At 40.6% G+C, this 25428-nt stretch overlaps 2 protein-coding genes across 6 annotated transcripts in view; one reads left to right on the top strand and one right to left on the bottom strand.

The window, feature by feature from the left end:
- The window catches only part of LOC105667666 (uncharacterized), a 37880-nt gene that overhangs the window by 6518 nt on the left and 5934 nt on the right, over positions 1 to 25428 (bottom strand). For 4 of the 5 annotated variants that reach the window (XM_067355432.1, XM_067355429.1, XM_067355440.1 and 1 more), the window contains 3 exons: positions 24819 to 25053; positions 24122 to 24240; positions 1859 to 2172 (listed from right to left, as the gene is read on the bottom strand). In XM_067355432.1, the coding sequence (XP_067211533.1) occupies positions 1859 to 2172; positions 24122 to 24240; positions 24819 to 25053 (668 nt within the window). Of the gene's footprint in view, positions 1 to 1858; positions 2173 to 16997; positions 17421 to 24121; positions 24241 to 24818; positions 25054 to 25428 lie in introns of those variants that run through there. The other variant, XM_012359609.2, reaches the window with a different exon arrangement.
- On the top strand, positions 20574 to 23407 carry sud1 (Prolyl 3-hydroxylase sud1). Its single transcript, XM_012359615.2, has 2 exons — positions 20574 to 20738; positions 20826 to 23407. The coding sequence occupies exon 2, from the start codon at positions 21413 to 21415 to the stop codon at positions 23180 to 23182; it is 1770 nt and encodes a 589-aa protein (XP_012215038.1). The 5' UTR covers positions 20574 to 20738; positions 20826 to 21412; the 3' UTR covers positions 23183 to 23407.

The following is a 25428-nucleotide window of genomic DNA, read 5'->3' as shown; positions in this document are numbered from 1 at the left end:
TTTGATCCCAATAAGCTACAATTTTTTGTTTATACCGTGCACCGTCGCAAACTCGAACCATTATTTTTCAATCAATTGTTTTGCATCCGAAGGAGATGTCTGCAGATCTTTTGTGATTTCTCCGCCCTGACTTTTTGTTTATGCTCGACCGCACATTGCGAGAAGAGTGCTTGATTTCTCTTGATCTTTTTCTTTCGAGACGCGTTACTTATTCGTACGACTTCGTCAAAGTAAACAATAATTAATCTTTTCGCATTGAAATTATTGGTCAATTATGGCGACGATAAGTCCTGAAAAAGCTGTTTAAGTTGTAGCGTTAATTGAAGATGGGAGAAGTCGAAGGTACGTTGCTGAGGCACTTGATTTATCAGTGTCAACCGTGCAACGTGCTTATGCTAGGTACTTGGAGACTAATTCTGTCCAAAGAAGACCTGGTTCGGGACGTCCTCGTTGTACGAATGAAAACGATGACCGATTTATTGTTTTAAATTCATTAAGAGACAGACATCGAACGGCTGTTCAAATTCGAAACAATTTAAGAGATGTCCGCGAATGTAATGTATCCGTTGACACTATTCGAAACAGATTAGCGGAACACGGTCTTTTTCCGCGCAGGCCAGCAAATGTACCTTCGCTTATGCGTCGCCATCGCGTAACTCGACTCAATTTTGCTGTCGAGCATGCAGGCTGGACATATGCAGAATGGAGTACCGTTCTTTTTAGCGACGAATCTCGTTTTTGTCTGTATTCTTCAGACGGACGAGAACGAGTATACCGTCGCGTTGGAGAACGATTTGCAGACTGTACTGTAAGTGAGAGGCCTAGAAGTAAGAATCTGCCTTTTTCTTCAAATGCGAATCTCTCGGCGAAAAATCATCGTATCGAGATGCATAAAAAAGCATTTTAAAGAGGAGACTCTGTACTTTCGTACGCTTTTGATCCCAATAAGCTACAATTTTTTGTTTATACCGTGCACCGTCGCAAACTCGAACCATTATTTTTCAATTTTGCATGCTCGCGCTTTGTCATCCGCCATTTTCAATAAATTTATTTTGCAACATTGAAATAAATTGATTCTTAAAGTAGAGATTTTTAGCTTCATTTCCATATTTTATAGAACTTTCTATCTTTATTATTTACGAAGTTATCGTCAGTTGAAATTTGATGAATTTTTCCCACATTTTCAGTGTACCGCTTTTTTTTCGGGTGAGTGTATATAAAATAATATTTTATTAATTAAATGTCAGCATTTTTAAACGTTTATTATACGGTTTTCAGCTCCAATTAAGAGCTTCGGGATAATTGAAAGAGATCAATTTTAAGAGATAATTCCACGTTCTCTCAGACGCACTCCGCCTTTTTTCTGCGGAATGATTTCCTCACTTGAGCGACGCGTCTAATCATTCTTCCGATCGGGCTCTCGCAGAAAATTCTCTGTAAGAAACGATCCCTCCGGCAATGTTTTCTGTTATAGCAACAAAGAATCTTCCCGTTTCAAGAATCAAAGAATCACCACGTTTTTCCTAGTTATGAATAATGAACCGTTTATACTCCATCTAATCCGTATCAATTCTGGAATTTCCACGTTCTGATTCTTCGAAGCTTTAATTAATCATATTTGTACATTGTTAAATTTTTGCATATTAAAATGTTTATGGATTTTCCTGAATATTTCTTTCAACAAAAGTTCAAGATTACAAATAATAATTTGTAATTTTATAATAATATAAGTGATAATTTTAAGTTAATAAGAATAATTTAGGATTCTTCTCGATAAATAACGCTCAATGTTCTCATCCAGTAATTGGATTTTTGTTAGTGTCTCGCGCTCAGGGGGTGATGTTTCTCAATAGCCAACCTGATCGGTCGGACGCGGAGCGGTCGACGTCCAGGCTGCAGCTGCCGATGCTCTCCTGACTGGTCATGTTGGGATGGCGCCTGGCGCCGATCGTCGGCTTGGTGTCCGGGTCCAAGCGATGATAGTTTAAGGGCTGCACGGCCAGAGAAAGCGGTCTGGTACGTCGATGCGAGCGGATGCCGCCGGCTCCGGGTACCGACGACGTCACCGTCGCGACGCAGGAGTCGTCGACGTCGTCCAGGCCCGCCACCTCGCCGCCCCCGCGCGGCTGCCCGCTCGCTCGCCGATCCTCGTCCACGCGGTCCTCGTGCACACTGCACAAGTCCGGTTCTCATCCCGTATTCTGTCACGCGTGTGTCAGGGCGTTCTCGAGCTCGCGGTGTGATTACGACATTTGTATGCATACATTTCTTAATACGACACAATGGTGCGCGATCTCTAAGCGCATTGGTAACATTCTTGAACGAACACTTGAAAAATTAGCTCTTGATAAAAGTGGTTTGTCAGTTGTAATTAAAGTAAAAGTTAAAAATCTCGAAAAAAATGGTTAGATAACAAAATGTTTTTTTTTTAAATTAATATTAGATGGGCCTTAATTAATTAATGTAAAATATTAATGTTAGATGGAAAAGTATTTTGATTTGCAATACGCATTATCAAAATTATTTAATATTCACATGGCTTCAAGAATTAACCATTACTTAAATTTGATTTAAGAAAAAAATATTTTTTTAATATCGCTTTGTTTACCAAGTGCGCCTGTTTATCGAACACCCTGCATGACGACTTTGCATGACAATTCTTCAAAAAATTTAAGTATGCCGGTCGAATATTTTTCGACTTAATTCGGATAATCAAACAGATTATTTAAACTTGAAGAAAATTTTGTAAATGTAACAAAGTTAAAGTTCAAAAAAGTGGCCTCGATTAATAACGAAGCGTTTTCATAAAAATTTTACCGATCCCAGCGAAACAAGCCGCATTTCTCCTTCGCGAATGTCACGTTGTCTCGAAGCATGAGAAAGCGGCACAGATTATCATTTATCAGTAACCGTTACGACTGCTTTTTTTGCAAGTGGCACTCATGCAATGTAATGGAGACTGATAAGCGGGCCTAATTGCTTTTTTCGTCAGGTATCTCACCGGAGGAGCTCGAGAACACACGCGGGAGCTGGTGCCACTCCGATAAGTTCGATAGAACACCGGTTTCTCGACGGACCAGCGTATTCTGCATGTATAATATTACATCTAGACCCCGCCGGGAGAGTCGCGGCGACTTTCCGTTGACGCGGGAATCTCAAAGATAGCAAAAATAGATTTTACACTTTAGTGTTACTCGGCTACGCGCGAGAAATCAGTATCAAACGAGGCTCTCGCGGAATTTTTTTGTACACATTAAATTTTACAACGCGGCATTATAACGACCTAGATATTTGCATTATCGATGTAACGAGAGTAACATGACGATTTCGACGTAGCGCATAACTGACTGGCAAAAGCTCGGGGCTTTTAGCGTCTTTGCACCGGAGAAAACCGAATGGAAAGTTGCGGCGCAATAACGATCAGATTCAATGACTTAACGAAGGCAAATATTATACGTTATGCGCAGGCAATTTCATTAATTTCACCGTGACTTTCGTATTTTTCTGCATAATCAAGACAATGAATAAGCCGGCGGTTTTTTTATTGCCGTGAGTCACGAAACACGCGCAAATGCCATATTTTTATTTCTCGCATTGTAACTCGCATTGCATGCGAAGCGTCCGCATATCATTAATTTCCTCCTACCTCGACATGTAATCGTTATCACTTGTTTAACAGTAAACATTTACGAAAACAATAGTGCTGTTACACGGCGAAATTGAATAACCATTATTTCATCGATAAAGAAACATTTAGAAAAGCGGAGTAATCCGAATCTCGGAAATTGATCGCAGAGTGGCACCAGCTTCCGATAATTGATTCATCGCTAATCCTCGTTGGCGAGAGACTCGTGCAAATAATTCCGGCGCGCGAATTAAGACAAATTGGCGCCGATGTTATTTGCACACGTTAATCTTGCGAAAGACGTCCGTTATTTGCCGCGAGTCGCATTAAAGTATTAATTACAGGTTTTATTTTAGCTGCACTTCTCTTTGCTCTTTAAAATAAAAACAGACATGTGTTTACACATTGAAGGAAATAAAAGATTGCAAGAAAGTGTAGCTAAAGAGAAAAAACCTTGCGTACAATCACGGGTCAGCGCAAGCGGGTGCATCGGACGAGTGCGGTCAAACTGCATGCAGTGAAGTTGCTCTCACATCAGCGACTAAACTCGCGCGACAGCTTTTTGATTGCATAGAAAAACGCATCGTCCATTAACGATTGTCGCAACGTTTAATCGCACATGTAATCGCGACGGAAATGTAAGTGTCATGTACACAGAAACAGGAGGAGTTCTTTCGAAGAAGTATACAGAAGTCGTACAAGTATAAGATGCAGCAACTCGTTTTTCAAACCGTTATTTCGATTCTTTTTCGTTCTAAATATACTTGAAGCGAACGATAAATATGTTTCCAATAAAAAAATGCTTGAAAATTTTTTTCGTTCAAAGTACATCGATTCAAGCATTTCAGATTAATATCGAAGAACTCTCAGAAATTATGAATGCCGCATCGTGACAAATTTCTGGCGCTTTCGACGCAGCTCCGCGGCCGAAAGAAAAATGCACCGGTCTCCGGTTGCATTCGTGCATGTAGTGTGTAATCTGCATGGCGCTTGTAACGGATTGGAGAAACGAGTCGTGCGAGTAGGTAGATTGTCCGGTGTTGTACAATGTTGTTTGCGATGCGGAAATCGACGCTGACATAATTGCGAGTTAACGGTTAAGGTGCATCGCGAGGTGGGCAGGCGTGCGGCCAAGCAAACTAAGGTGTGCAAGGTAAACGAATCATGCACGATCGCCGATGACGATGTCGATGATGATGATTAGTGTGTATATGCACGGACGCACGTGCGGACCGAGGGGTATAATCGACCGCGTTGGAAAATGTCAAAGTGTTATTGTACGCGAAATATAATCATTTCTTCTGGATCTCGACGTTCCCGTAAGGAACGATGATGCTGACCGCGCTTCCAGCGCAGGATCCGCTCCTCGATATTTATTAATTTCGCTCGTTTCGGATCCTGGATTCATTCTCGCATATCGGAGTTACGACGCTCGGATGCACAACGCGGATGCGTTGCCATTATGCCGCTAATGAATCTCGAAGGGACCCAGTCACGTTCTAATCGCTCACCGTGAAGCATTTAAGACACACTTGTAACGTATATTAATAGGGCGTTAATGTGCCGTCGATTAATCAATTGTTAACGCCATACGCATCGCATGTTAGTTATGTATTAATAATTGTCCACTTTCGGATAAACATACAGGATGACTATTTTCAGCGTCGATTAATTTATAACCAACAAAGTTGCCGACAAAATTACCAACAGGAATAAAGTATCGTCGTCGAAAGAGAAGAAAGTTTAAAATTAAAAATTTTTTTCTTTCAATGACGATATTTCATTTTTCATATTAGCAAGTCTGTCGACAAGTTTTAACCGTCGCTCAAAGCTGGAAATAATCATCCGCATATAATGAGATATCATGTTATTATCTTTTACGATGAAGAAGAATCATGCATTCAAAAATTATAACGCACACAATATCAACGTCAAATCTCGGGGGCTCGCTATTAGAATTCCGAAAATTGTCAACCCTTTGCAAACGTCTCCTACCTTCGCCGCCAATGTTTCCAGAGGAGGAACTTGGAGACATTCTTTTTTGCTACCGGATTCACCGTGTAAGTACCGCTCTCAATTTTTAGAGGCATCCTTAGCCACGAACGCGTCACTTCGGATTGCGCCTGATACGTGTCGGCGACGTGTGATCGCCGCGTGCCGATATATCGATCGCAAGATGATCTGCGAATGATCAAAGGGGATGATATTGCACGCGCATTGCTCCTGCTTGTATTTCGAAACGGCGATCAAACGCGTCGTTAAAACGTGATTCCAAGCGTTATTGTTCGTGCGTGTGATATTTTCTACGTATAATACTTTTTCTCTTTATTAATTAAAGATTAAAATACCTCCTTCAATTATTACCAATATTTCTCGACTAATGTTAATATGCATTAACAGGCGCGTCACGCTTCATCTCGGTTGCTCTCACGAGCGGAGGGAAATAACGTATCCGCGGCGCAGCTTCGCGTTTCAGATCGATGCCGATTTATTTATTCCAGTCGCGATCGAGAAGGCAGATATCGCAGCAGCGATCGCGATTTCTCTCTTTTTTTCACGTCGCCCTTTGTCGCGTCACCGCGGCACTCGCGAGCACGTTTCTAGGATGACTAGTTGACGAGGACTGGTATTCTCAGTCTGGCCTCTCTTTACCGCGACTCTCTCTCTTGATGTATCCTCCTTTTCTCTCTATCTCTGCTTCGCTCTCTCTTTCTCTCTCTCTTTCTCTCTTTCACCCAATCCCTCCGAATCTCCCGCCGTTCCAGCCGGTCTCTTTATCTTTCCCCGAGACGAGGGTATTTTTGGAACACTCAAAAAACCACGATGGCACACGGTGCCGCTTCCTCTCATCACCCCGCGGCGCTGGCTCTTCTTCTCCTGCCACTCTGTCTCTCTCTCTCTCTCCCTGCGCGGGCATTAACGCGTGAACGAATGTGGAAGGGCGCACGAATTTAAAGGGGACCGCGAGCGGGAAGTCAGAACGTATACACGTGCCCGGCACGCGCTCCTCGAAGACAGGCACAACTCAAAGGATCGTATTTGTGTAATCCACGAGACATCTTGAGAAACTGTCATTCCCTTGATTTTAATAGAATTGGATTTTTATTCGCCATAAAAATATTTAACGCGTCTTTATTGCTTCTCTAAGGACATTTAAACGCTAAACAAAATAAATTACCGTTCGAATTTTCAACCATTCAATGTTGAGTCAGAAATGATCGAAGGTGAAAGTTTCTCCTTTCGTTAAAATTGCGCGGTATTATATGCACGATAAAAATACTTAAGAATTTATTAAGGTTGGATAAATGAGTAGGTCAAGTGATTTTCTGATTCAATTTTTCCGTAAATGACGCGCATCCGAGAGAAAGAGCAGCAGCCTCCTTGATTTCATGTGCAGACGAGCGAATAAGTGTCGTATAAGACGCTCTCGAGGGCTAATAACCCCTTTTGGTTTCTGTCATCGTGGTCTTTTACGGACCGTTAATTCGTAAACGCTTTTATGGCCTGCGTAATAGTTTCTGTTCCTGCGCAGGGTTGCATGACGCCTGACTCCGAACTCGACTCGTTACCGTCACAAAATACGTATTACCGTTTTTAAAAGTTATTGCACTTCGTTAGTAATTGGGCGTAACTCATCTGCCTTCAGCATAAAGAGAATTTCCAAAAGAAACGTGAAGATCCACCGCAAAAAGTTTTCAAGCTGCGCGCAAACAAAGTCCGCGATAAAAATTGAAATTTACGGCGGATTGTAAACTTTAAAACTCGAAGAAAGGTTCTCCGTCCACGTTGCAGTCAACAAGTCCGACTTCGAATCTGCGTGGAAGAAATTAGAATTTATGATAAATCCTCGGAAGAAAATTTTATTCACACAGCTGTTCTTAAACCGTTCGAAAACTAGTTCGCGTCACGACGAAAGGATTGAATAAATTCTGGGTGAGGGGGAGGGGAAACTCCGTCTGACACGAGCAATACGGCGGGTATACATTTCGTCTCCTCTCCTGAAATATCGCTGTTACGGGAAACAACAAACGTCCGCAGGCGTCGTCTTCCGGAAAGCCGAATAATCCGTACAAGGGTTTCCCCATCATTATTCTATTTTGGATGCAGGACGCTCCCGGCGAGATTTACGGGCTCGGTAATTGAAACCGACAAGCAATCCGAAATGTTGTCGAGCACGGGCAAAGGGTTCGGTGTGTCGCCGCGGGGTGCCCGGTTCGTTTACACCGACACTGAGCGTCTTAGGATGTCAACAGTTCTTGCGCTAACGATCCATGTTCGTGAACCTAGCATATCATTTTCCAGCAGATCAAAAATAAAAGAGAGTTCTTGTCGCATGCAGTCGAGTTCTATAGTTCCTTATAGTTTTTAGTAATAGTTCTGGTGATTTTATCCAAAAAAACACCAATCGAAAAAATGATCTGCTAACTTCCCGTAGCAGATCATTTTCTAGCAGATCAAAAATAAAAGAGAGTTCTTGTCGCATGCAGTCAAGTTCTATAGTTCCTGATAGTTTTTAATGATAGTTCTGGTGATTTTATAAAAAAAAACACCGATCGAAAAAAATGATCTGCTACGGAAAGTTAGCAGATAAAAAATAGAGGACACTGAACATATATGTGATATGCTGGCCGTATATTGATAGTTCTGCTAAAAATTAGACAGTTCTCTTCTAGTTCTGGGCGAGTACATTGCTTTTCCAAAGAGTTCTGAATTGTTTAAAAAATTTTCTAATTATTTTAGTCGTCAGAACTTTTTGGAAAAGCAATGTACTCGCCCAGAACTAGAAGAGAACTGTCTAATTTTTAGCAGAACTATCAATATGCGGCCAGCATATCACACATATGCTCAAAAATGCGTGTTTTTCGGGTAAATTAATTGTTTAAAAAATTTTCTAATTATTTTAGTCGTCAGAACTCTTTGGAAAAGCAATGTACTTGCCCAGAACTACACGAAAACTCTTTAATTATCAACAGAACTATCAATATACGGCCAGCATATCACATATATGTTCAGTGTCCTCTATTTTTTATCTGCTAACTTCCCGTAGCAGATCATTTTCTAGCAGATCAAAAATAAAAGAGAATTCTTGTCGCATGCAGTCGAGTTCTATAGTTCCTGATAGTTTTTAATGATAGTTCTGGTGATTTTATAAAAAAAAACACCGATCGAAAAAAATGATCTGCTACGGAAAGTTAGCAGATAAAAAATAGAGGACACTGAACATATATGTGATATGCTGGCCGTATATTGATAGTTCTGTTGATAATTAAAGAGTTTTCGTGTAGTTCTGGGCAAGTACATTGCTTTTCCAAAGAGTTCTGACGACTAAAATAATTAGAAAATTTTTTAAACAATTAATTTACCCGAAAAACACGCATTTTTGAGCATATGTGTGATATGCTGGCCGCATATTGATAGTTCTGCTAAAAATTAGACAGTTCTCTTCTAGTTCTGGGCGAGTACATTGCTTTTCCAAAAAGTTCTGACGACTAAAATAATTAGAAAATTTTTTAAACAATTCAGAACTCTTTGGAAAAGCAATGTACTCGCCCAGAACTAGAAGAGAACTGTCTAATTTTTAGCAGAACTATCAATATGCGGCCAGCATATCACATATATGTACAAAAATGCATGTTTTTCGGGTAAAATAATTGTTAAAAAATTTTCTAATTATTTTAGTCGTCAGAACTCTTTGGAAAAGCAATGTACTGGCTCAGAACTACACAAAAACTCTTTAATTATCAACAGAACTATCAATATACGGCCAGCATATCACATATATGTTCAGTGTCCTCTATTTTTTATCTGCTAACTTTCCGTAGCAGATCATTTTTTTCGATCGGTGTTTTTTTTTATAAAATCACCAGAACTATCATTAAAAACTATCAGGAACTATAGAACTCGACTGCATGCGACAAGAACTCTCTTTTATTTTTGATCTGCTGGAAAATGATATGCTAGGTTCACGAACATTAACGATCCAAAGTGGTTGAATCTGGATCTCGTTTGCGGGAGGCCGCCGCGTAATTTCACAGATTCCTTCGTTGCGAGATCGCCGCAAACAAACGGTGCTTGATCACGAAGATTGTGCTGAGAGAGAGAGAGAGAGAAAGAGAATTTCATCGAACCCCCCCCCCCCTCCTCCCCTCCGGTCGGAGATTTATGTCCTCCCGGAGAGAGCATAAACCCGAAATGCAGGTTTCGGCAGATTTCAAAGTTCTATGCTATCGAACGAGGACTCCTCAACCTGTGGCGAGGGATTCTTCAGCCGATTCTTTTTCTTTCGCTACACGGCGCGTCACGACGCTGGCCAAACGATCTTTGGTCACGAAGAGCGCGGGCGCGCTCCCGATGAGGACAAAAAATTTCGCAATCGTGATTTCGTGTATGATGATTTATGGTTGATTAGAAGTCACGAAAATGTCAGGTACTACGTCCATCAATTTTTAGCTACGTCAGCGAATCGCCAACTCGATAAAATCACCGACACAGTGGAGATAGTAGTGATAAATTTGTCAATTACGGTGCCCCGTGATAATTTACATAAAATGCAGTTAGCGAGAAATTCGCGACAGTTTGCAAAATTCGCGAAAAAAATATACGGCGAGTACGGAAATAAAGTCTGGCTGAATGTATGACTGGCGTGAAAGAGCTGCCGTCTGGGAATGCAGAGAGCGCAACTACGAATTCAAAGGCAATATACCGCTCGGTGCCGACTCCGAAAACTGACGCGTGTGAATTTGATGAAAAATTGCACACGTAAAATAACAATTCAAAATTCCAACTTTGTAAATCTACAAATCACATTTGTAAAACTAAACTATTTAATTATTCATAAATGTATACAAAAGTTTCCTACGAAACTAATAATGCAAGAATCCAATACGAATTGCAGATGGAATGCGAAATACATTTGCAATCCCAGCGTTCTAAATATACAAAGTTTATAAAAATAAATTATCATTTAATTATTCATAGATTTACATAAGAATTTATTCGAGAAAAATTTGCAATTGTTCAGAATTAAAGAAATCTAATTCTGAATAAATCGACGTATTGCCAAAGTTAAAATGCAGGTTCTCGCTTGAAGTCTCGACAGTGAGCAGCGTATACCGAGAAAATTTCAATCAAATTTGCGATAAAAGTACAACGACTATGTATCTGACCTTATCTTGCGAAGAAAACCAGTTGATAGCTCATGCATCAGACTCGATAGGCTATCTGCGATTCGATACTTAACGAGATCTATACCGCTGTGTGAAATACGATCTGTGCTATATTGCGCGATTGAACGAACGAATATAACTCGCGGAGTGAGATATGCGCGCTGTGTGCAGATTGCTTCCCTTTTTAATATCGAGTCGTACGAAGAACGGCGTGTGTGCATATATATATATATTCGCACGCACACACGCGCGCGCTCGCGCGCGTATTGTACGTGTGTTCTTCGAATGAAGGCTGACTAATGTAAATATCGTGTATAACAACGTGTCCGTCTCTCAAATGCACCTGTTCTTGCAAGGCATGAATCGCCCCTTCTAGTCTCTTACTTGTCTCTCTCTTCGTCGGAAAGACACCATTAATATCTGCCATTGATGTGAACGAATAATTACATATTAATAAGAATCCGCAGAAGATTAGCTTGTTAGCAATCAAAGCATCATCAATGAGCGATGTAAACGTCAATCTTGTGGACGAGGCTAATTAATCGACAACCTCTACATATGCCGCGATCGAAAGCAGCGTGCGCTACGAAGCTCTTTTGCGTCCGTCGCGCGTGACCTGAATGTAAAATGCCGTTTGTTCTCATGATTTCTCGTCTCGTCAGCGAGTACATTGACACAAGATTTCCCGCACTTAGACGAGAGAAATATTTACTTCTGAATGGACTCGCTTCGCGCAAAGCGGAGTAAAATATAAGTTGAAAGCTTAATTCACGGCAATCACAAGCCAAGTAAAATTGCAATCCTTGAGAAAATATACGTCAAATTAAAGTAATGAATTATACTGTTGTTATTATATTAAATTGTGGACTTCAAAGTTAAATCTCAAATTCAGCACGCATATCAACCGAATGCATATTTATTGTCACTCAAATCGAACACATATGGAAATCCTATCCGAACGTCGCGGTTGAGAGCTCGCGAGATATATTAAGTTACGAAATGAACGGTAAATCGTGGGGAGAGACCAGCCCAAAATAGAGAGTCACTGTCGCAGCTAGACGGTTCAAATACCGGTGAAATCGTTTTCCGGTTTGCGCCCGTTCAGCATGCAACGGAGAAAATATTCGCAAACGCGAAAAAATTTTATAAAAATGACAAACGGTAAAATTTCGGGATCGACGACAGCAATCGGCACCGTGTGTCACATTACTTTCAATTATATTTATCGATCATAAAATCGAAAGTTTTTGCGTTTCTATTCAACATGTTTCGTACAAGATTCGCTCTTGAGCGAAAATTCTGTTTGCCTTGCGATTTCCCATCGAAGGGGAATTTCTCCTCGCTTTCTGAAAATCATCGGACGAGCGTCGCTGGTATTCAGGGGTAAGTGACACCGGGTGAACTCTCCCGCGTCTATATATAAACGAAAATAAAGCAGAGTGACATTTGAACTATACTCTCACTGTCGCCCCTCCTTGCGCGACAGGCCGAAAGAGAAACGCAGGGAAGAAGGACGAAGGGGAAACGGGCGTCGCGACGAACGTCTAAGAAAAATTGTGTCAGCTAAATCAGGCGCCTCCCTTTCGGTAAGCTTTTCCATCTTCTCTCTCAGATTATTCTCTTTTACAATTAACCGCTAATCTTCGCCGCGTTCGTACAACGCTGCGTATTTTAGGAGTTTGAGAAGGGCTAAGCACGCCAACTAGGAATTCTGGCGCTAAAAAAAAGAGCAACAATGATTCACTGAATGCATGACGCAAATTGTAATTCTGGCGTTGCAATGTCAATGTAGCGCTATATCTTTAGTTTGACGGCATAATAATGGCACCGCGGAAGTAGCTATGCTAATGGCTTTTCCGGCCGACGCGCTATTAGACTGGGAATGACGTGTAAAAAGTGATAATGTGTTTTAACAGTAAATTTGCAGTAATCAATTAATTTAAAATTTATAATCATAATTTTGTATCAATTGCAATAATAATTAGAAATGTTTTTTAATTGCAATTAGATAAATTATTTAGATTCCAATAAGAGATATTAAAGCGATAACTTTGTTAACGTAACAATTTTATGCCAATTGCTTATCAATACATTCAAGACAAATTCCTTAAAAAAAATTCTACAAATTAATCAAAAGATATGAAAGCAATCATTTGCATAATTTTCATGTAACAATTTTACGACGCAAATCGTGATTCGTGATTAATCACTCGAAAAATTAATGCATTACTGCAAGTAATTGCAGTATCGTAAATGCCAAGGAGGACCGCGTAATTATCTACTCGCCATAAAAACATTCGTCGCGATATCATCAACATTGTCGTCACAGGAAGTAAGAGGTACGAGCTCGTACGACGCAACGTAAGGCTTGCATACCGGATGATGAAGAAAGGAAAGACCTCGATCGAAGTCCACATTGAAGAATCCAATCATTTTTAAGAGCCCCGCCTCACTCGGGAAGTTATTAGGGTCGAAATCTCTGACGTACGATGACGCGTCATAAGTCACGTTTACACGTTAGCCCACTTCAACTGCGCGTCATTAATCTCCCATGTGGCTTTAATTAAAGGGATTGTCCCAACGGATAACGCACGACGCTAATGACCGTTTACGTGTGCAAATGATTTTTTACAACTGTAAAAGAATATATATCTCGCATGAGAAGCTACTTCACGCTTCATGCGCGCCAGATTTTTAACACAATTCGGCACTGAGGCAATCAGAATTTTTTTAACGAGTCTCCAGGCCTGCTTGCTAAATTGAGCGTGGGTTTACCCGACTGCTACTAACGAGACAATAAAGAATCACTTCGGCTTCTGTATTTTAAACGAAAGCCATCGCGTTGATTGTGTCAAGTATTTAAACACGGGTCACGCTGTCTTTCCGGTTTCGACGTATTTGCGCGAGCAAATCGTGTCAAGGTTGCATTTTTTATGAGCCACTCTTAATTAAATTTCCAAAATAGCTTTAATAATCGGTTGAAAATTAACGCGCGCAAAAATTAACAATTTTATTTATACGTTAAACGCGCGCTTGACTTTTTATTCATACGAGCGCATGAATAAAAATGAGACTAAATTGAGCGTGAATGAGCAAAGAGCTGACGCTGACGAAAAACATTCCAACGTCGTTGACTCACAATGAGCTTCAGCAATTATTCGCGATGTCGAAAGCTTCGCGGAGAGCTGGAATTCGTCGTGCAAACGCTTCGCTGAGAAAGGAACGAACAATCGCGGCGATACGCCCGCACTTTATTCGCGACTTGCGTTTATGGAAAGCAAATGAGGAGAACGGTTATAGCTAGAAGGCGAAGTGAACTCATCGGGCTGTTTCTCGCGATTCCCGCGGAAACTTTTTTCTCCGCAGCGGCGATTGATTCCGATGCGCGTGCAATAAAATGTCACAATCTCGTGCGTGGCGCATTTAAGCGCACTGTTACGCTCTATATCCTCGCTCGAAGTGGATCAAAGTTTTGTTACGGATGTATGAAATAGGAATGGATGAGTGCATGAGAATGCGTGCATCTGTGTCATTCTATAGAACGCTGTGCTACGTACGTGTGCAATATGCGTATTAGTGTTATTCTATCGAAATGTGGTGACATTAGAGTTGTTCGTGAATAAAAATGCAAGATGTGTTGCATAGAACGATACGTTAACATAGAATTGCCAGATATTTTCTTCGTGTGGCATGCGAATTTTCATATTTCATATTAGTGTTCTAATTATAAATGTGAAATATAATTACATATATAATAATCTAAATATTTAACATCGCTGCGAGATAATTTAGCGTGCAAAACGCTCCATGTTTGTACGTTCAATATTTTCGAATAATTTGTCGTGCGAAGCGAACATTCGCGATGGAAAGGAACGTCGACGTTTGTTTCCGTCTCGCGCGGTAAACATTCGAGGGAGAAGGACAAAAGGGGGCTGTCCCAGTGCGGATACACGTCTACGTGTTTTCCCTTCATAATCTGTTTCTGGAGAGGGAAGGAGAGCGGAGGGAACCGGATTTCCGAAAAAGGGAAAGCGCGTCGCGGGATGCAGGTTGCCTGTACGTCTCGCAGCGCGCATCGCCCACGCAAACACGATAAATTATACGAGGAGGCGGACCGCGATAAAGGGTAGGGGCTGCCATAAAAGAACCTGTTACGTTCCAGATATTAGCCCGACGGACGCATATAAAATCGGCTGCGCTACGACGGGCGCGGGTATATCATTGCCCTCCCCTCGACGCACAACGTCGACGCGATCACAATGAGAGAGCTGGTAGGAAATAAACGCAAACAGGGTCACCGGGGTAACCCTCGGCGCGGTTAATGGCACCACCGTTACACAATAAATAAGTGCAGGCTTACGGACTCTGTGTTGTGACTGGTTTTAAGAGCGCATTACATCCCACATGGAGTCAGAGATTAGTTACGCGCGATAAAAGTACCATAAACGCGGCACATATTCTCCAAAATTTCTTCCTCGATGTATACTTCTTCACTTTGTTTCAATCTCATAAAGATATAAAAAATATTGCCTTAGTTAAAGCATTATATTATTCTCGCCTATATCAAGCAAGCGAATATAACATTATTAAAAGGAAAGATACTCCGAACGTGAAATTATTTTTAAATTATTGTCTCCCGAAAATATCTGATATCTTTCTGTCGTAATAACTTTTGAAAAAAAAGCGTACAAAAATATTTTTTCTCCAATTATTTCTTGCTGCAAATATAACATTATTAAAAAAATTCTTCGAACGCGAAATTTTTTTTATCAAAACTTCGTCCGTGGAAAATATGTAACACTTCTTCATTGCAATTATTTTTGAAATATGTCCATAAACGTATAAAAATATTTTCACTAAAAAAAGATTCTTTGGGCGTAAAATTTTTATTCGAAACTGTTGCCTGTCCGCGGAAAAACGACAAAGCGTACCAGGTATCGTGCGGTTCTTTATTTCTGTTTATCGATCGACGGCAGAACCAGTATGTGTACTGTACGGTGTTTCGCGTAAAACGGGCAACGCGCAACAAAGAACACGAGGAGGGTTCGTACGGTAGTTTCGACTCGACGCTATTGTAATTACGAGGTACATACCTCGGATAAAAACGGACTTTCCGCCACGAGGTGTGACGATCGCGCGAGACAACAATAGACACAATATCCGACATCGAAGAAGCATGGTAGAATTTAGCACATGTCGAGGTTAAAAATAGAAGCCGCGCTCACAGACGGTGCCACTCGAACGCGCTTAAATTCCTCTTTAATGAGCCTCCGTGCGAATTATTCGTAATTGTTTCGACCACCTAACAAGCAGCAGGGCTGCGTCAACACCTGCGATTTCCTACCGTAATCCAATCAGTACTTGTGACCAGACGAGTAACATCAGGTGATGTTCGGAATAACGGGTGACTTTTTTTTCGACAAGTCGTCTAAAGAATCTAATTCATCTCGGAACTATAATATAATAATGTTCACATTCAAAGTGTGGTCAAAATAGTCGATAATTCAGATTACAGAACCGTAAAGATCCGAACGACGGTCCCGTAAGCGTGATTAGACCGGCTTTTTGCAGATTGTAAAAGGCACGATTTGCAAGAGAGAGGCTTGCGCAGTCGATAGAATGCGCCGACGAAAAATCTCCCGATTTGCGTTTGTCATAACTAGCCTGAGGCGATCATTAAAGCAGGTCCGCGGCTCCAAACCGTTGCGCGCATGTTGGTTTCCAGTTTCGCTTTAATCTCGTATACCGTATGCAACATAGCGGCTGAGAAATTATGCGGCAATCGCCTCGTTGCAGTTGCGGCGCAGCAGCTGTGTCATACCGAGTGCATTGCCGAGTGCATTTTATTGCAGTTACGCTTGCGATGCATCACATGAGAGTCACGCGCAATATCGCAGACTACGCAAATTGGAGCAATAAAATGAAAATTCACAACTTTTGCTGCGAAATTATCTACTTTGTCAACAATTAGTTCCCCGCAAAATTGGTGTCAACCATAAAAATATCGGATGCTTCGAAAAATTGTAGAAATTGCAAGAAAAAAATACAATGCAAAAATAAACAAATGAACGAATGAGTCTCACACATTTTCAGGGAACTTCAAATACGCATACGCGCAATACGTCTATCGTTCGTAGCCATCACCGATCACCTCTGCTCGCCAACGGCGATCACCTCGAATTAATATCGGTTTAGAGCGCTGTTACCTCGATGCTGGCAGCCAAAGTCGAGAGTCACTCTCATAACGATCGAGCGGACGAAACAATGACGGTATAAACTGCGCCGCGTGCGAGATATCCGACCACCCGGAATCTCTTGACAGCGCGCACACGCTGCACTCGAAAGCACGTCGCACTCTACTGACGGATGGACGGTGCCATAAGCGAATCGAATGCCGCGGTGAACCGCTACGTTGCCGTCGTGCCCGTCGAATGGCGAGAGAAGGAAATACATCCGACACATTTTTAACGTATTCAATATTGTAGTAGTCGCCGATGACCAGCTGTGTGTGTGTGTGTGTGTGTGTGATGTACATATATATATACTCTGACATACCCCGAAATAAAACATAGCTAAATATATGTCGGCAATCGCGTGTAAAATCAATAAATGAAACCCAATAAATGATGTAACGAATGTATCGACAACACCGATAAACAATATTGCAATTATATTTTTAAGTATTTTCAATCGTTTTAACGCAATTTTATTAATACTATATCTAAAAAAGTGTTATAATTCTAATCTATTTAAACCTTTATTTATTTAATATTCTGTGTTTTTATCATATAATTAATGAATAAAAATTTTCAAAAAGAAGACAAAACAATTGTATAAATAATTCCTCTGAAAAATTACAGTCACAATATTTTTCGTTTATAGCGTTAAGATATTTGTTAAAAATTGCAATTTACCGTAACATTGTACACGCAATTTGTAGTTGCATTTTTGCACAGTTTACTGAAATTCGTACATCGTATTTTAACGCGCTGGCAGACAACTTATGCGAGCTCCGAGCCCTCGGACACTACCGTTAGCGCTTTATTAAAAGTCGTACGTCATTGATCAAACTCTCTCACTCCTCTGTGATCTCACGACCTAGCTGCCAGCAGGTGTCAGTGAAGGATACCGGGTGTATCAAAAAAGATCGGAAAGTATCATTCCATCAATCCAATCTATTCTATGCTTCAATTCCTGAAAAGACGCAGCATCTTTCGCCACGAATCGAAATAATTCACGATATCTGTATCATCGAGATACGAATCGCCAACAATAAGCTAAGTTATGTGTGTCGACGCGACATATCATTCTTTTTTTCATACACAAGACGCGCGTAACGGTTCACGCGCACATAGACACGTACACGCATACGGCAGCATTAATCGACGTCGAACTTCAACAACGCTTTAATGGCACGACTGACAGTTTAGTGACTGAAGTGGTGCAATCATTAAACCGGGCACTGCGACAGCATCGTCGGTGGCATTCTACCGGCGAGGGGCAAAGAAAAAAAAGGATAATGACCCACCTCATCGCGGGAAGTGCATCGATTAGGCCGCACACAATCCTATCCTATAAAGAATACGCTTTCTTTTTTTTCTTTCTTTTTGAGTGATGTATCGATCGTCTTATGTTCAGGAAAGTGACTTTAAAGTCGCTCGGAGTAAGAAACCTTTGACGCTGACATTTATACGTAACCTTCGAAAATAATCTTTCATGAACTGGAAAAGTAAAGCTGCTCGATTATATAATATTCATATTTCTATTTAATTTATTAATATTCCAATTAAAATTACTGTTAGAAATGATATCGAATTGATTTTATTTCAGAATGACCGTGCGTGAAATAAACGTCAGCTGCAGCTTTAGAACTGTAAGAAAGACAGCGACGGCACACGTGACTGCACTTACTAATCGATAGTAGTCACACAATCTGCGACTCTGTGAAAACGGACGACTAGTATAACATAATGTAATCACAGCGGCAATCCGATACGACGTATATTCGACGAGGGGCAAGAAGACTGTTGGCCGGTTCGCCTCCGCGAGAATGCCGATACAGTCGCGCCGTTTCAAAATTCGACGATCCGTTCTCGCCATAATCGCGGTCGCAGTAGGACGCGAGGAAAGTACGACTCAAGGTCGAATCGAGCGTCGATGATCATTTCTAGATCTAAGAAACTGAATTAATGCGAGACTCCAGTTTTAGACGAGCAGCAAACGCTCAAGTTCTTGTGCAGAAACAACGAGTCATCGATCGATGACTCGCGTTCGACGAAAGAAAATCAAATATTAAAGGTGTTATCTTGAATAAACGATGTGGAACGGACGAGTGTTACTCCAAATAAATGCATATGATTCAAATTATAAAAGTAGAATATTAAATAAATTTAATTCAACCTAGTTTGTCGCTTTCAATATTCATGCAAAAATATATAAGATTTCTCTACATTTCTCGCTCCAAATAATTCACCAATCGTATCGAGTGCCGTTATAACCATGTTGAAATAAACACACCTGTACCATCCAATAGATACAAAGGGACAATGACGAGACATGTATTCAGGTATACATTGGCCAAATCGAAGTGGAAGAATTCGCAAGCTTCCCCAAATGATGAGGATACTTGAAGAACGTTCTGATTTTCATTCCTACGTTTTATATTTTCGAAGTATCACGAATATGCACGACCATCCTAACCCTAGAATTTACAAGTACGACCGATTTTAATACCTGAGACGAGGTGTTCTCCGAGGACCGTGCAAATATAATTGATACCGATCCTGGTCATTCGAACGTGCTGGCGACACAAACAAGAGGACACTGGCAAGCTCCTTGCGGGCCCGTGTGTCCTGGGACGCGTGTTTACCTGGCGATATTCCATAAGAACCCCACCCTCGCTTTAGCGCCCACGAGCGCTCGTACAGGCAACGAGCGATTCGGAAAACCGACAGCAGGAAGGAAATCGATGAGGAAAGGGACCGGGAATCGTCACCGCAGCGAGACTTGTCATACTGTGCGTGTACGCATGCACGCACGCGGGATATTAATAATATTTACTCACGATATACGGGCGTTTCACGGATGTCGGTCTCCAGGATGGCCGACGAACGTTTCCACGCGACGATACCGGATGCCGCACACGCACTCACTCACTTCGCACAATTAAGCAATCCTGATAATGTACCCCGCAAATCTCTCTTCACTCTACTACCTGCTCCACGCGATTACAACGGCACCCGTCAAACGCGACACGCGCCCGCCATATTGCGACGACAACATTAGCGTCACCTGCCGGTGTAGCGCTAAAGCTGCAGCCGCGCAAGTTTTAAACACATCTATGTCTAAGCATGGTTAGATTTAATCCACTTTAGATAATTTATAATTTGCATCAAAGTTCAAAATAAAAATTTATTTATAATTTTATGTAATACAAAACATTAAAAAAATCAGAATATAAACATACAAAATACACATCACTGATATATATTTAGTATATGTGAGTATTGTAATTTTTTAAACGCTTCCTGTATTACACAACGTATATAAAATTATAAATAGAATTTTATCTCCAATTCTATTGCAAAAGGTAATTAATTTAAAATATATTTTATTATTTTAAACAGCGTTTATTGTGCTCTAATATAAATTCTTTTTTAAACAACTAAAAGGAAAAAAATTATAATATTGATTCGATGAATAAAAGAATGATTAATAGAAAAATAAAGAAAAGTTGGAGATTTTCGCGGAGCATCAATAACACTATATTCCCGCTACTTTCGATCGGGTAAATGTTTTCCACGAAGTTAATACGAATTGCTGAGACCACGTAACGCCGCCAGATCGCCAGTTGCTGCGTGATATCCAGTAAGATATCGGAGGAACTGAGATGCATGACAAGAGCTGATATCAGCTGTTTTCTCTAAATTCGGAGTCACAATTTTGTGGTACGTAGAATCGTGTTATTGATACGAATCGGCACTTGGCAATTGTGATATTCTTTTAATACTATTTTTTTCTATTATTGTTCACAGGATACACGTATAATACATAGCATGGCTAACCACGTAAATCGAATACATTGAATAAATCGACAAATATCGCATTTATTCGGCAAGTGCAACGCGTTGCCTATCCGGATACCATCAGCTATTGCACCGAAATCGTAAAACACAACACAAATCTCATCCGGAAGTCTGCATCGTTAAATTGACATTCAAGAAAGGTTAAGTCGCCGGTTGCAAATGATATCACGTGGATTCAAGAATTTAAAAACAAAAACAGGATAGTATAGTGTTGAAAATAATCATAAATCGTAAAAACTTTAAGATTTCTCACTAAGTAAATTAGCGGCGTGCGTGAAGGAAATGTGATGTGTGATTGTAGTTTACATATCAGAAAAAAAGTTCTGGTACTTTAAAATAAGATTAAAGGATTCTCTTAAGAAGATATAATGATAACTATATATTTACGTATAGTCAGTGTTCTGATCTAAGAAGTTATAGCTTTAGCGTTAAGAAAAGAGAGGAGAGTGAATTTATAGATTTATATAAATATATCGGCATTTGCAGATAAATACTATAAATTTTTTATCGATTAAACTTAACAAAGATAGGGAACTATGGCTTTGACGGATCAAAAACATGGCTTGTTCTCGGAGCACATATTTGCTCCTAGTTTTCAGGAAGAATTCAAAAAGCACTGGGACTCTCAAAGCGATTATAAAAATACCAACCTTGAAGTCATATCGAAACCCTTTAGAGTCTGTAGAATATCAAATTTCATAAAAGAAAAAAAGTTTCTGAAAAGCTTGATAAACGAATTGAAACAACTTAATTATGAACGTCAATCCCTTGATTTGTATCAGTTTTCGCGAAGTGATGATCTGTCTGACACCCCTAGCAATCACATCCAAACATTGTACAAATCTTTTCAGACAGATCTTGCGTTGTGGATGGAGCGTAATACAGACATTAAGCTAAATGCAAATATCACTATGTCGAGTGCTTGTTATTTAGAGACAGACTATTTATTATGTCACGATGATAACATGATCGACAGAAGAATAGCTTTTGTATTATATTTGTCGAAAGATTGGACGGAGGAACACGGAGGCGCGTTAGATCTTTTTGATACGGACGAGCGTGGTTCGCCTAAAAACGTTGTGAAATCATTATTTCCGGAATATAATTCTCTTGTCTTCTTCGAAGTTGCGAACAATTCCTACCATCAAGTGGCCGAAGTGAACAAAGACGAATGTAGGTTATCAATTAATGGTTGGTTTCACGGTCCTTTAAATGAAGATTACAAACCGTCAAGATCCATACCACCAGAGAATTTTATAAAACCGAGCGCTGTCGAAACACAACTAAACTCGTGGATCTCCGAACATTTCCTAATACCCAAAATAAAGGCGCAGATTCAAGAAGAAGGCGAGAAAGAGTCTTACACATTTCTAAAAAACTTCCTGAAGAAACCGATGTATCAGCAAATTGCAAAGGACTTGGAATCGCAGGATATCAAGTGGCAGATGGTTGGTCCCGCCGACATACGTCGCTACGAGATAGCTGATGAACAAACTTTGCCGGTGGCGTTAAAGGAGTTTTTTGATATGTTTAAATCTATCTCTTTCTGTGAGCTATTAAAAGACTACACGGCACTGGATCTGGTACCTAGGAAGAAAACTACAAAACCTAAAATGACGATAGAATTACAGAGATGGTCGAAGGGCTGTTATACACTGTTATACGATAGATTTATGTTGAAAAACATTACAAATGCAAATTCGGCGAAGACTGCTCAACTCGATGACGATGACGCGAATATCAAAGCATTGGCGAGTGCCGAAGGATCGACTTCAAAGTCTTCGACTAGCAAGTGCGAAACCTCGAACGAGGACGACGCCTCAGACAAAAGCGAACTACATCAAGAATTGAAGAGGAAATCGATCAATTCTGACACAGAGGGAGATTCGTCTTGTACAAAAAAGGTTAAGTACTCCGACATTCAAACCGATGTCAGCATAAAGCGTCCACATAAAGACGAGCATGACACAGACGTGAATAAAGCTTTACCATCTCCGGAGAAGGAACTGTCAGACACGTCGAGTAATGACGGACGGAATTCCATCGACGCACGTTCGGATACCGAGTACGTACTCGACGTGATAATGCAGTTTCACACCACGGATGACGACGGTGCACCGAAAACGGAAGATACGATAGATTATGTAGATGCTGACGAAGAGGGCGGTATTTTAATTCAAGTACCGCAAAGGGATAATCATCTTTGTCTGGTTTACAGATCATTGATGATACATCGGCTTCAGCGGTATCTAAATCATCACTATAAAGGTTACGGTTACAATTTAATATGTACATATTATGAGTAGTATTCGTACCAAGTATAATATTATCGATCGTAAAATCGATATTCTGTAAAGAAAAAAGTTAGGAAGGAATAAAAAAGTCTGTTTTTTAAGTCGCGTGTAACATAATTTGTTATGTTAAATATTTTCAAATCGCGACGTGCAATATTTGTTTTGTGAGCGTAGACACAGTGAAATGTAAATATTACATCTGTATTTTAATAAATTCATCAGTATTCGCACGCACCACGCAAAGCAATTCTTTTATCTTTCCATGTTAGGGAAAAACATGTTGATCACGAGTGAAAATAAAGAATTTGGGCAATCAATTTAGATATCTCGAGAGAAAACACATAAACGGAGAACACTAATGACGGCAAACCTGAAATTTCAGTAATGCAGATAATGCTAGAACTACTAGAAAATATTTCTTTTCAATTCTTAAAGCTTAGCATGTTAAAAAAATTATCGGTGTATTATCGGTTTATATTTATTTTGCAATAAGTTTACTAAATTGGAGATTAAGATCATAACGCAGGAAACACACATCGTTTATTGAATGCGGTATATACATGACGTAACAAAACATCATTTCCACTTGTGAAAGTCATAGCAAACGTTTTCATGCAGTCGTGAAGTCGGATGCAGGGAGTTGCGCTGAGGGATGTCCGAGAGAAAAGTTTGCCAAACTGAATTCGCACCTTGAATACTGCCATTTCTAATCCCGAAACTTTTTACGGAAACTTTTCCTTCGTACATCTTTTTGCGAATAGTGCGCGCGTCGGATAATAATTGGGCATTCGTGATTTGAATGTGCGATAAGGAAACGTAATGCACACGCTTCGTCTTCTTCTTTGCAACATCAACGCGATTCTCTGTCGGTCGTAAAGTCTCGAGCAACTCGAGCTTGCTGTGGGAGACAGGAAGGAAAAAGAGAAGATTGACAGTAAAATGAAGGCTTACGTTCTGCGGATGCGCTGGTGGTTACACTCTGTTTCAGGTCCCTGCACTTGAATCCTGGGTCGTGACAAGTTCTGTTGTCCTGCTGCACCGTGCTCCTTGGCGGCGATCTTCACCGTAACCTGACACGTAATAAATCGTTTTATAGTGCGAAAACACTGCGACGAGACAAGGGTCGTAATTTCGCGAGTGGGCGGTTTAGAGGCGCATTGAAGGAGTTCAGTTGTTCATCGAACTGAATGGGAAACTTTATCCGTCGCGTTCCTCTCGTCTATTTCGAGCGATCGCACCGGAAGCTATTAATGGGCGCACCTTCGATTCAGTTCCGTTCCGGGTGAACTCATTGGACATTCTTTAAGTGATCGTAAATTCGTTCGTCTGACTGATTATCGCTACAAGAGATTTAGATGATCGGTGGCTTGTACTCTCTCAGAGTCTGCATTTTCTTCAAGAAGAATCAAATTATCGTGAAATATATTGTTATCCTCTCACGCATATGAAACACGCTTGTGACAACTAATATCACTCGCCGCCGCTACCATTCGATAAATCATCTGCAATTGAGCCATCGACGATCCGTGCGCATTGATAAAGTACTTCCTTTTATTCCATCGACAAGCTCGTTATTCGCGATTAGACTGTCGATTATTACGTGAGACGGGACGTTTATGCAGATCGTTGCCCGCAGATTGTTAATCACCTGGGACGTGGAGGCAATCCCGGCCATTCGTTTCCGCAACTCGTTCAATTGCAACTCCTGTTGAAAGCTGGCATCGCTCTCCTGCGACTCCTCCCGTTTACCGGCCTCGATCGATTCCGTCGAGTATTCAACTTGTACCCACGGACAAATCGTCGGCGATGATTGTAGCGAGCCCTTGCTTCCGGGTCGGGACAGGCGCGGGGAGAGGCGTCTCAATAGCGACACGAGTTTCGATCTGAAGCGATACTTCTATCATTCACACACCGACGATATTATACGACAGACACGTGAGCGCGAAGCGAAATGTAATTAAAAATTTTAATTATGTCAAAAGCATTGTAATTATATTAAAGCTATTTTTAATTTAAAACAATTTGCGCACAAATAGCGTACTGTCTGTAAGGTCGAAAGTTTCGCAATTTCACCGTGCAATTTCATTTTTTTTTTTTCCTACGTATATCAATGTATTTTTATTGTACTTTGAATTACCATAAAAAAGAAGGCGAAACTCGCGCAGTATAAATTTCAGAATCCACCAACTATGCCAAACGAAAGCTATCTCCACGCTGCATAGTTTTCAGACTTTGCTAATTATTTCGCGAATATAAAA

This window comes from Linepithema humile, chromosome 1 (assembly GCF_040581485.1).
Source record: "Linepithema humile isolate Giens D197 chromosome 1, Lhum_UNIL_v1.0, whole genome shotgun sequence".
Classification (NCBI taxonomy): Eukaryota; Metazoa; Arthropoda; class Insecta; order Hymenoptera; family Formicidae; genus Linepithema; species Linepithema humile.
This window is presented reverse-complemented; position numbering and strand designations above follow the sequence as displayed.